This window comes from Pelodiscus sinensis, chromosome 6 (assembly GCF_052426305.1).
Source record: "Pelodiscus sinensis isolate ZL-2025 chromosome 6, ASM5242630v1, whole genome shotgun sequence".
In the NCBI taxonomy this organism is placed as follows: domain Eukaryota; kingdom Metazoa; phylum Chordata; order Testudines; family Trionychidae; genus Pelodiscus; species Pelodiscus sinensis.
Genome location: NC_143057.1, coordinates 107,453,999 through 107,467,527, shown reverse-complemented (window position 1 = coordinate 107,467,527; position 13,529 = coordinate 107,453,999). Strand labels below are relative to the sequence as shown.

Here is a 13,529-nt window from a genome sequence, read left to right as displayed (position 1 = left end):
AGTTGTCAGTACTGTACTTGGCACAGCATCCACTTCCATCTTTTGCAGAATTTTACCCTAGAAATATTTTAGAGAGTTTTACATATTTTTATTGGTACAATTGTCTTTTTATCCTTCCATCTATACAACAAGGGTTTTTAGCAATATGATACCAACCATCCAGGCCCTAAAGGGAAAGGATATTTGAAACTTCAGAGGCCAAAGGATATTGCAGGGCTAAAATTGGAAAATTTCCCTTTTCAATACTATGAAGCTCCTATTTCTATCTCTGCAGTGTCATGTAGTATTTGAACCTGAAACCTTTCCTAAACGTTTCTCATCTTGCTCTTCAGAATACTGCCATTTTGGAGATAGAAGAAGGAAATAATTGTGTCATGCTGATGTTTAAAAAAAAAAATCCCTGAATGGTAGATGTTTTGAGGTGTGGAATGGAAGACGTAATCTCATCAGAGATGGATTAGTGAGGAAAGTGCAGGTTAGTCAAAAGTACTCATTAGATTGTGTCTAACCACATAAATCTGCAATTTATCACAGGGATATCACCATAACGTGTGTATGAATGGACAATGTGGCATGGATTGTTAAAAGTGACTAGTTATTCTGGGTGCCACTTCTGTTCTAGACCAATCTGAGACAATTGGGGGAGGGCTGATTTTCAAAAACCCTTCCCTAAATTCTCTCATAATGCTGAGCATGTGCACAAACTGGTCATCAAGAAATAAGAAAAACATATATTCTGCAAAGCTTTTTTTTTTAATTTCAGCTCCTTCACCCCATCCATTTTTTCTTTAGCTGGTCAGGAGAGTTCAGGAAAAAGAAATCTGGTATATAAATCCAGTATATATGTTATTCTATGGTCTGACTGAATCCTTTTAGTATAGCTTATGCCTGCTTAACAAAGACCACTATTAATTACTACTATTGATAATATACGTAGGTCCCAATAAGGATTGTGCTAGGGACTGTACAAACACATGTGAAGACTAAGTCTATGGTGTTCAGCATTACTCTGGAACAAAGGTTCTTGAAGGCGATATTGTTTATTCAGTGACTCACTTACCAGTTGCCCTTACATAACAGAGCATTAGATTCTGTAGTGTTCCTCTGCCAGACTTTCTGTCTGGGAGCTTAAATCACTTCAAGGTGCAGTGCCCAATGCCACAAGCTTCTTGCCCAGAAAAGTTTATTCTATGGCATTTCTCTGATCCAGCTCAGAACTGTATTAATCCCCCCCACATTTTTCTTCCAGGTTTTAGCACTCAAAGACCCAGTATTTAAGTTTGTCTCAAAGACAAATATTATTTTTTTCTCCAAGAGCTTTTAACTTATTCTTGAAGCTTCACTTCAAAGGGCCTTAAGTACATATTGAATAGAGCTGCGCTTAAGCAGTTGCCTAAATGTTTTGCTGGACCAGAGCCTTCGTGAAGGGAGACAAAGTCCCAGAGCAGATGAATTTTGAAGTAAAGCTCAGAAAGTGAAACAAAATTTATGTTTGGTTTACAGTATTTCTTTATACTTTTTTTTTCTTTTCATTGTGGTCCCCTGCTTTCCCACCTAGAGAAAATACAAAATGGAAATCCCCTGAACAATATTGTTCTGATAACAAGATTGCACACATTCAACCAAAATATTATGCCTAAAATGCTTTTTTCTTTCAGTTTGCTTTGCTTGTGACAGAAAAGTGAGTGAGAGAGAGATGATCAAAGTGATAGTCCACTTAAATGATAAACAAGAAGAATTTAAAGAGAGATGGTTCATTTTTTGTGTGATTCAAGTTGAGAATACAATTCATGTGTGTTACAGCTGGAAAAGCAGCAAAAATTGTTATTAGCGAAGGGGTTCATGTTCTAATAATTTTGTGCATTTTATTGGCCAGATCTTGGAATCTTTACACAATATTTCCTAAGAGAAAACAACGTAGACCTGGCTATCCATGCAGAGTTGGGGTTAGAGATATAAGAGGTCACCTCATACAAAGGGCCTGAGCAGTGGAGGTTGCATAATTCAAAGTTGTTTAATCCAAAGCCCATTTGATTTGAGTGGACTTTGGATCATCCCCATGGAATCCCAAAAGAGGAACTAGAATAATGGCTTTGCTCTCAAAATCCCACAGTCAGTGAATGGACTGCTGAGGCTAGAGACTTCTCAAGCAGTGACATCAGCAGAAAGGGTGCAAACTGTCAGTGGTGGCCAAAGTGACAGAATAGCTGGTTAAAATTGTCTAGAGAGGGGAGTCTGACTGAAGAAGAGTTAGTAGAACCCTGAGGGAAAAATGTTGAGAGCTTAATATAGTGTCGTGAACCCCAAAAGCTCTCCACCTCTTAGATCATGATACGCTCCAGAGGGGAAAGGGTCTTCAGGAGAAGGGGCCATCCTATAGCCATCCCAGTAACCTAGCACCAAAGACTGGCACTGAGAGATGACATCAAACATAAACAGGTCATGGTACATTGTCTGTATATATTTGTAAATAGGTAAGCTCAAGATAAAGCAGTAGATTATATTTTATTCTTAGCAAAGTAAACAAGACCAGTTATTTTCTTGAGATCTTCATCTAGCCCTGATACATGCTACTGAAGGGTTGGCTCCCCTACCGTTGGGATTGATGCTGCAGTGATTGATCCACCGGGGATTGATTTAGTCAGCCCAGTGAAAACCCACTAAATTGCCTCCCGATCACTCTCCCATCAACTCTGGTATTCCACCCAAACAAAAAGAGTAAGGGAAGTCAATAAGACTTCCCAGACTCTCTGATCCACCCAGTATGGTGTGAGCCCCACACTAAGTAGATCTGCGCCATAGCTGACTTGAGTTACACTATTAATGTGACTCAAATTGCATAGCTTAGTTCAACTTTTCCGCATAGTGTAGACCTGCCTTTAGTTATTTAGACTTTTCACTCCCACGTGTTAAAGTAATGCTACCTAATTACCACATGCAAAAGGGGCTTCCCAGTTCCTGGAGATTAAAGGCAAAAATTGTTTAACTCTAAAAGTCTAGAGGAACCAAGAAGTGAATAAATACTTGATGGTGGCAGCAACAATACAAAAAAAGAGTCATTAAATAGATTTGTGTTTATGTGGTGGTTCGCTGAAAGGGAAGCAAGGCATCACAGAGACTCAGAAACACTAGCCCACATCACTCAATGACTAGTCTGCCCCTGAATTATTTTAGTGTATTGGTGTGGAGGAGTTGGAGACACAGAAAGAGGGGGAGGAAATATTTAACACCTCTTCTGTTTGACTCTGCAATTTGCTTCCTTTGCATCTGTCTGTTAGGTCTTGATTCTGAAAACTGTGAGTAGTCCCACTTCGTATATAGACCAGTCACATGAGTAAGCGTTTGTGGACTGACCCTTTGCATTGCAATCTGTTTGGGGCAGGGAGTGCCTTTATTTTTGTCTTGTACAGTATCAAGAAAGTTGTTGGTGGTTAGCAAGTAATACATAATTGCATTTATATTTATCAACAATTAAAGCTCAACTACCACTTTTAGTCTGGAAGATCTCACGGTGCTTTACAAATTCTCTCTCCTGGACAAACATGTATTCACAGTGGGTTCCGTGACATGATATAGCTGTAAATGAGGGCAGAATTTAGCCCCTAGTTCTGTGGTATGTCTGATCTCCATGGACTTTAGCCCACCTCACATATGGGCCCTATCACATGCTCACGAAAATTACAAATAAAATCCCACTGATGTCAGTAGGAACAGGATTGCGGCCACATTGAACCACACTGAAATCAGTGTGAGTATGTTTGCTGACTTCAACGAGCTTCGGATCAGACCCTTAGATGGAAATCAGAGGCATTTTTAAAATAAAAGTTCCACGAGTATTTTCACTCTGGTTTCCTGGTTCACTCTCTGCCGCTTGTCATCCTTTTCAGTGTGTTTACACTTCCCCCTGCCTGCGGTTGCTTTATCAGAGCAGTGGATTCATACTTCACCCTGGGTATAAAGCAACTGAGTGAGCTCTTCTCTCACACAGAGGCACACACACAGCCAAATGTGCTCAGAATGACACGGCTCACCATAGCGTTTGGCATTTTACTTTTTTTTCTTCTTCACACCACTTCTGGAGAAGATGGTTCTTCAGGGGATGAGGATGGTGAGTCATTTCACATTTGCCTTCAGGATCATGAATAATTTGAAAAGGTGATTTTAATGAACTCAAACTTCTACAACATGCAAGTGCAGCCGTTAAACAAGAAGGGGTTAACATTTTAGTTCTTAAGTTAGCTGCTCTAATATTCATTATTCATGGGATTTTTTTTATTCTGGTGAATTGTTTATATAGATATCTATGCCCAGTCCTGCATCCTTGTGCCCCCTCTAACTCATATTAACACCAGTGAAAGACTGGTTTGCAGAAGGAATGCAGGATATGCCCTAATTAGCCACTCTCATTATTGTTAGCTTCTGCATAAGAATTACTATTGTTCAAGGCTTGCAAGTAAAGAATTAGTTCAATCCATTATGGTTTGGAAGTACACGAAAATGCCATGTGAAAAGGGTAAGGCACTGACTCTGCTCTCAGAATCTTCATAGGGAAAAATAAATTGCTAGAAACAATCCAATCTGCTCCATACTAGAGGCAAAAAAATCCTATTCAGAATATTATTTTTGAGCTCCAGAGATAGGTTATCTCAAGCAGGGAGTGCCTCTATGATGCAAGGGATGCTTTCTAATCTCCTCCTTTCAGCAGGGGAGGACAGCATTTAAACAAGGGGCTTCAAGGAGCTACCTGCAGTACATCACTGATGTATGTTTATCATAAAAACACTAGAATTAAATCTGTGGCATTACAGTAATAATGACCTTCGTTCAATGAATTGAATTATTTCACTTAGACAGTTATAAGTATTTTGCAGCAGAAATCATCTCATTCATAAATATGCCTCACAATTTAGACATTTTATACATATTTCTGCACTGCAATCAGGAAAATTTCCCATTGCTTTCGATGAGAATATTGCCTGACGCACAACTTGAGCCTTAGGTCCTTTAAATTGCCTAGGACTGGAGCCTGAAAGCCTTTACTCACATGAATAATCCTCACTCATAGTCATAGGAGTAGTCCTTTTAAAGTCTGAGGCAATGTGTAGATAAGGACAAAGGACTAGTCGCTCTCAATTACCAGTCATTTAGGTTCTTAGCATTTTGTTTTTAAGTGATTAATGGCCTGAGTTCAGTTTTTAATGGTAGGGTAAGTACTATGTACCTATGCAAACTTTTAACTGTAATCCTACTAGTTCTCTCTGTTTTTCCCATCTGAAAGTGAATTATGTATTTATTACGCCAGAACAAAGATGTGATACGTGGCAGATTATCTAGTTAGAAGCATATAAAGAACAAACTGGTTTACAGTTTGTTTTCTCATGTTACATAATTTGTTCCTAATCCCCCAATCCCTTTCTCAGGTGAGTGGTTCCATTGACATCAACATTAATAAACATACATTGAAATCTCTGAAATCACTGGGACCACTCATCTCTGACATTTATTATTAACCCTGTCCCCTTTCAGTCACAAATTCTTTGCCATCAGCTACAAAGGGAATGGGATTGGGCCCTTGTTAAACACAGAAACAGACCCTGAAAACTCTTAGTAAATAGTCCCATTGACTTCAGTGGTCCTGCTTTCAGGATAAGTGTTTGTAGGATGGGGTCAGCTCACATAAGAAGTATTTTAACAGTTTATTTTCCACAGATAACTTCTAAATACAGGAGATACTCTTTCAGATGTCAGCAATACAAGAAAGACTACTCAAAATATCCCTCATGGTTCAAAGTAATGATCATTTTGGTCTATGGCAATTTAAGACCCTGATCCTGCAGCCATTTACCCATTTACATCTGTGTTTAATTGTTAACCAAAGCATTTTAAATACATATTAGAATATTATGTACTATATATATATTTATATTGAAAGAGTACATGAATATTCTTTTTAAATCGGATATTGCATGTTAATTATTAATCTAGTATTTTAATTGATCATTTTTCATTGCTACATATACTTCTGATGATTCAAAAAAGTTGCATTCTTAGTGCAGGCATTCAGCGCCAGACATTGCGCACTGCCGTTTTGCTTTATGTAGACTTCCACCTCTATTCAATCAGTCCAAAGCCAGTTCTAGACTAGTACTGACTGGAAACTGCCTCTCTTTAATAGTCTTGGTGAAATAAATGCCTTACTCCAGCGCCAGATATCCATGTAAGAAAAACTATTTCCACTTCTGTTGGCACAAACTGGCAACCTTGGGGCGTTTATCTGCAAAGGAACCAAAAATGGAATGGACACAGAATGATTACTGCGACTGATAGCTCCTTTGCCCCTACACATTGGATGTAGTGCTAGACTTAGGCTAAGTCTACACTACAAGTTTTCGTGGCAAAAAATGTGCTAAAGAGAGACTAATGTCCTTAAGTCATGATCTCATTTGCATATATTCTGCCCATCCATTTTTACACTAGGGGATTCTGTGCTAAAACAAGCAGTGTGGATGTTTTCTTTTTGCGCACACTCCTTGTTTTTGAAGAAAACCCCCTAGCGCAAAAATGGATGGGCAGAAAATATGCAAATGAGATCACGGCTCATGCAAATGAGTCCCTCGTTAGCATTTTTTTTGCCGAGAAAACAGTGTAGATGTAGCCTTAAAGAAAACATCCTTTTAACATTGTTACCTTGTCTTATCCTATCTCCGCCCTGTTTGCTTGTTCCTTTCACCCACTTCTGAGAACTTGTCATTTAGAATGTAAGCTCTGAGGAGAAAGTGCTGTCTTTTACAATATGTGTGCACAATGTCTAGTACAATGGGGCCCTGGCTTTTGACTGAGGTCTCAAGGGCACTAGTGTAATATAAATAATAATGAATAATACCTCACTCCAGCGATACTCCCTTCACTTCAGAGTTGAGGCACATTGGCAGGGCTGCTTCCCAGGCTGTACCTGTTCTGTAGATAAAAAGAAAACTTAATTCTGCAAGGGCATCAGTCCTACATCTTTCTTCAGCATTCAGTTCCCTTAAGTTAGAAGATGGCGGTCCAAGGATGGGGCTTTGGAGGACAGCGCTTTATATTTCATCGTTCCCATCTCCAGAAAGCAGGAAGGAACAGAAGTTAATACAGCCTGGCTTTCAGACAGCTAATGCTCACAGGGCCCACTACAGAGAACAGTGCTATTCCTTCTTACCCACATTCTTGCTGGCTTCTGTGCACAGATACCAAGGGGAGGAAGCTCTTTCCATTCCTCCCGGTGGACTTGCCCTGGGGCCATTCACAATCTAACCCTTCACTGTCAGTTCTGCTGAACTTGGGATGGAATTATTTCTCTCAGAAGTTTGTTTATTTTGCTATCCCTGGTTTGACACGCAAGAGCTTTTGACATGAAACGCTTATCCAGTCAAACAGCAATTGTTTTATGACTCATCAAGGCAAACTTTGAAGAAACTGTGCTATGTGACAAGAAGTTCAAGATTTCCCTGCAAACCTAATGGTATGACATTTGACAGAAACAGATGGCACAGTAAAAATGTTCTGAAGTGCTCAATCACATGTACCAGCATGAGGTGATTTGAAATGAGATCTCTAAAAACTGAGCCTTAATTTTCTATCTCTTGTTAATAATCTGACAGCAAAACACAAGTATTGGTTCCATTTCACATACTTTTTTTGGGCGGGAGGGAGGGCACAAGCTATTGTGCAGAGATAGGCTATTGACAAATTGTAGAGGGCTCAGAGAAGAGCTGCAAGGACTAGAAAGGGTTAAAGGAATAGAAAACATGCTCAATAGTGATAGACTCAAGGAGCAAAATCTTAGTTTAACAAAGAACAAGTTAGAAGGTCATTTAATCACCATCACATAGAGAACAAATGTTTAATAATGGGTTCTTCAATCTAGCAGAGAAAGGTATAACGTGATCCAGTGGCTAGAAGTTGATGCTAGACAACTTCAGACTGGAAATAAAGTGCATATTTTTTATTGTGAGGGTAATTAACCATTGGAACAATTTCCCAACGGTCATGGTGGCTCCTCTATGATTGGCCATTTTAAAATTAAGAATGGATGTCTCTTTAAACAATTTGATGGTGGCATTATTTTGGGGAAGTCCTGCGGTCTAAATGCAGGAGGTCAGACTAGTGATTACAATGATCTCTTGTAGTCTATGAGTAGTCTCAGACAACTTGGGCCTGTCTAGACAACTATTATTTGTACCTGTTTAGCTACAATAATGTATTTACTCTGGTGTATCTTTCAAAGTAGATGTGCTGCATCAGAATAATAAGGGGCTTAGGTCAGTTTAAAACATCAAAACCATTAGCCCTAGTATAGAAAAGTTCTAGGTTTTGGCCCTTCTATTTCAGTCCCAAACAGTAACTTTTTTGATGTTGTATGAGAAATGGAGTCTAGGATGTGTCAGTGAAGCTAATTTTCCAAATAAGACTTAAGACTAGAGATCTGGGGTTCCTGGTTTGCTACTGGCACTCTGTACATATTTCGTGCTATGCCGAGCATGTCATGAGATATCACACCTTCAAAATCACAGTATCATGATTTCTAGGAAATGTTGACAGATTTTGAAAATGGTTCCCATTTTGCTCTTGGTAGGAGGTTTGTACATGATTCTTACAATTAATATATGACTACCTATGAACAATATGGCTGTTTCAAATTCATGCAAATTTACATTCTGTACTGTAACAACACACTGCATATATATTGCATAGATCAAAGGGAGTTCTATGTATAGAGGGCTTCCAAGATCAAATCAGTACTCACTCTTTTAATGGTAAAAGCCAAGATTAGGCTCTCTAAACCAATTTTAGCCCCTTAATGATGGAAAGTAACAGTTGATACACTAGCTATCCTGTTTCTCCGTGAATATGAGTGTCACAATGTGTGGAATTCACCATTTGTGCAGTGAGTTGCCATTTATTAAACCCAGAAAAGAAGAAAAAAACCTATTATTTTATAAAACTAAAATGTTGAACTTAAACTCCTGTAAAGCACTTTTAAGGAAAGAGCCTGTTTCATAATGAGACTACCAAATTGTATTTCAAACAAATTTGCTTAATTAATATTCCATACATTTTTTGTATAAATGATGACTTAGACCTTGAAACTGAATGTTTCAGCCAACTGGAATTCATCCACAGTCTAACATGCAACTTCATGGAAGTGAACCTTAACAGCACTAACATTAATCTTACAGTATGGTAAGAAACTATACTATATGTCTGCAATCACAGTACTACAGGTTGGAATACATGGATGGAACAACTGGGGAAAGATCTGATTCTGAGTTTAGTATTAGTTTTGAATGCAATTTTCTGGAAAATCAGGAGTTCCATGAGTCAGAATCTAACCCCCAAATAGGAAAATAAATCAGCTAAAAGGATATTTTAGCAATATTTTTAACTCTGTTTTTGTCACAGAGGCAGATTTTTGTCAGACTCTTGGTTCCTAGGTTTACTTTCGCTTTATCCTTTGGCTTCTTTTTCCTGAAACTGCAATCAGTTTTCCATCAGCAAAGAGGTGGATTGTTCAGCATCTAATAGTATTTCACACTAATTGTTCATTGTCAGGATATAATATTTTAATTAGGGAAGATTTTTCTCAAAATCATCTTTATAATCAGCTGTATGACAGCCATACCCTGCCTCAGTTTCCTCTTTCTTTTGCCCATGAAAAGACCACCATTAGAAAGTCCACCTCTGGACATAACAATTAGAGACACCAGTGGAGTAATTCCCCCAAAACCTTTGTAATAAAGCCATTCTCAATAAACATTCAACAGTTTTTCCAGTCTCTTCATAGTAATCACAGTTTAAATGCGAGATAGCATCCAATCAATGTGGACACTATCTTTCAAAAAAGCAGATTGCTTTTTCCTTGCACTTTTGCTGTGTGGACGCTCCCTTTCGAAAGAAGTTTTTCTGGAAGATCTCTTCCAGAAAAGCTTCTTCCGAAAGAAGCCTGCAGTCTAGATGTAGCCAAACAGAGCATCTCAGTGTTCCACTTAGCTCAGGTTTTCCAAGCCTGGTGCCTTTTTTGAAATAACTATCCCAGGAAAACAGGGAGGCTTTTCTCTGCATGCTGCCAACAGTCCAGATTTATGGGCTCAGGATCATTTTGGAAGTCTCAATTTTTTGTATCTCAAAAATGGCAAATCCTGTTCCTCTCCTGATACTTTCCTGCCTGTCAGTCCAACCCTATTCAGGGAATAAATGACCAGAACTGATCCCTTATTCTGGGGCTTCTACCACACTCCTGCACTCAGACTTTTATGCTGTGGGCTCCCCAGAGAGCTCCCTCACACGGCTTCCTGCCTTGTTCAGGGCACATCCCTCCAGGGCCCATGATCTTGCTTCCACTTACCAAGGAGGATTTTTCCCTTTTGCCTTTCTCCAGGCCTGTTCCTTGTCAGGTGTTTACAGCTTTGGTTCTCAGCTCAGTTCTCTTCCATAATTCTGCACCAGCTCTCCTTAGAGCTCAGCTCTCTTTGCAAGATCTCCTGTAGCTCTTCTTTACTGCTTCCTATCTCTGATTTCTCTCACACTCTCAGACAGCACTCATCAGCCAATCTCCCCTCCCAAAAACCCGAGTACCCTCTGTCAAAGCCCAGTTAGGAGGCAGCTGATCAGTCACTGGTGAACTGGACTCCACTCTATCTTAAAGGGGCCAGTCACCCTGGGCCACTCTTTTTTTCCCAACTTCCAGCCTTCTGAACCAAACATCCTCTCTTATGCAGTGCATTTTCCCTAGGATACACCACACAACGCTCCCTGCCTCTACTGTCTTTTTGTCTGCCACAAATTATTTCATCTTACAACCTTCTAAAATCCCCAATCTGTGCTCATTGTCTACTTGTAATACTCTCTACATTCTGTGAGCTTTGTTGAGCTGTGAACGGCACAGATAATCAAGTGTGGTTCAAAAAAGTGTAGTCAAAGCCAGATTATCAAAATGAACCAGTATCATCTAACGTTTTCCCTAATTTATTATAATTATTGTTTAATTAACATGGTGATTATACCTCTCCTGCCATCAATAGGAAATTTTGCCATTGACTTACATAGGATTAGCTCCCACAAGGCTCATTAGTAGTATATTTTAAAATTGTGATAAAATCTATTATAAAAAAGAGTTATTTTAACACTAACATCTCAAATTAAATGATAAAATCTCTTCTCTGTTTTCCTTAAACAGCCCTGCTAGAACTCCTAATGTGATTTCACAGATATACCTTTTGATCACTTCACCCAGAGATCCAGAATTTAAAAAACGGTATCTATATTGTGATCCCCTTATTTACATGGCATAATATAATATCTTATTCCATAGGGAATCTCACTGATGTTCATATAAATAGCCCTTCATAAGGATTGTCAAAGTGAGATTCTGGAAGCCAGCAGGGGAAAACAGCTGCTTAGATCCGTAGTTCCTGTTCAGCCACAATAAAATCCACCATTAGCGAGTATACTAAGGCCACTGGTTTTTTTTCTGGATGGTTTGTCTTGTCACTTCATAGCAGTAAATGGATTCAATGTTGACACTCCCTGTCTCCCGCAGACTCCCCAAAAATCACTAAGAAACAGAGGGTCTATGGCAGTCCTATGCAGGAAGAAAGTGGGTTCCCAATAGGACTAGACTAAGACTATAAAAGGCTAAATCAGACATCTTCAGAGAAGAGCCTACTCAGGAAAATACCAGAGCATTAAATTAATCCTAAAATTAGGGTCATGACTGCAGCACTCTAAGGGTACGTCTACACAGCAGAACAAAAGCCGAATTAAGCTACACAACTTCAGCTACATCAATTGCGTAGCTAAAGTCCAAATAGATTAATTCAGCTTTTGGTGCTGTCTATGCAGCAGGAAGTTGAAGGAAGAACATTCTTCTTTTGACTTCCCTTACTCCTTGTAAAATTAGGGTTATAGGAGCCAGAGCAAGAAGTCCTCCATCTCAACATTATTTTGAAATACAGGCAGTCCCCGGGTTACGTACAAGATAGGGACTGTAGGTTTGTTCTTAAGTTGAATTTGTATGTAAGTTGGAACTGGTACATATTGTAGGGGAAACTCTAGCCAAACATTTTTCCAGAGCTCAGTTTTATTCTCCCACACCTCACTTCCCTCAATCCTTTATTCTCAAGCTGAGGTGTCTGCTGAGAAAAGCCGCTCTGCGTCTCCCTGGTCTTCTGGGAGGGGGGGCACTAGCTTCACGTCTCCCTGGTCTGCTGCGGGGAAACAGCTAGTGCGGGGTTGCCTCACCCCGTTTGTAAGTAGGGATCTGATGTAAGTCGGATCCATGTAACCCGGGGACTGCCTGTAATGGCTTGCTGTGTAGACGTGCACTGTGGTATTTTGAAATAACTTCAGTAAATCCAAAATAATGCTGCTGTATAGACATACCCTAAGTCAGTTTGAAGAGGCTGTCCTCCAATAATAAGATCCTCTTTCAACATTCCTCTTTTTCTTCTGATTTTCTCTTCCCTCACCCCAAAAGGGGATAATTCTAGATATGAGTTTATGATTTTACTTTACAATGAATCGCAGATTGGGGCTGAATAAAAAAAATACCACTGTTATTACATAACTACACAGTTTAATCTCCTTAAACAGTTAACAGCTGTCTTTAGTATATTATTCTTTGCCTTTAATAATTAAGAAGCTTGATTGTTACCTACCTTGTGGTATAATCTGATAATGGCTCTACTCCAGGTTACAGAACTTCCTTTTCAATGTTATCTTTCTTAGCTATGTTAAAATAAACAATACAAATGAATTTTAAAAGTCAAGTTGTAGGGACCAATTGTTCAAACCAATATTACAAAATTACTTACAAGTGTGTCTCATTTCTTTGATTTCAAAGAAATGCTGTTTGATTGCAAATACTTGACTATGGGCTTAGTAGTTGCATGTAAAATTGAGCTTGTGTTTTTCCCTATAGACCTAAGTGTCTTGGAACTCAAAAATCTAAAATCAGATATGTTGGGAAAATATTTAAGGATTTTTTTTCATTACAACTGAGAAGAAACTAACTCTGTGTCATGTTGGATCGATAGCACTACCTCCGAAGAGCGTATATTCTCAACTATGGAGAAACAAGGAAGCACATATTTTTTGTATCTCTACGAAATCATCTCATGTAAGGAGATTTGTGTGGTCCTTGAGTCTAAGAGAAAGGACTGCAAGAGAGTGACTATAACTGATATTGGTAAGAGGCCAAATGCTTTACCCAGTAGTAAAAAGTGTAAACGATTGAAAAAAAATGTGCCAAAACCAACATTCACTCCAGATAAAGTTGGAGAAGATGATAGATGATTGAGGGGTCAAGACATGGCGAATTAAAACAATTTCTGGCCCTAACCACAGAAAATATGTGGATATTCCTTACTAATCCCTCCCATCAAATCAGACATGATTGTATTTCATTCAGTATAGAGGACTTAGATGCTTGCCTATTCTCCTTTGCTTTTAATCTACTCCAATCAGTGGAGAGACTTGTGGATAGCAGATATTGC

General features: G+C 39.0%; 1 protein-coding gene across 4 annotated transcripts in view; it reads left to right on the top strand.

Annotated features, from left to right (window-relative positions):
* Positions 1–332: 332 nt before the first annotated feature.
* Positions 333–13,529, top strand: part of IL7R (interleukin 7 receptor) — a 37,421-nt gene continuing 24,224 nt past the window's right edge. Inside the window, exon 1 of one of the 4 annotated variants that reach the window (XM_089779420.1) lies at positions 333–475. Coding sequence is in view for 2 of the 4 variants with exons in the window: in XM_089779421.1 (XP_089635547.1) it covers positions 13,102–13,222 (121 nt within the window). In the remaining 2 variants the exon portion in view is untranslated. The other 3 variants (XM_075932539.2, XM_075932540.2, XM_089779421.1) reach the window with 3 other exon arrangements.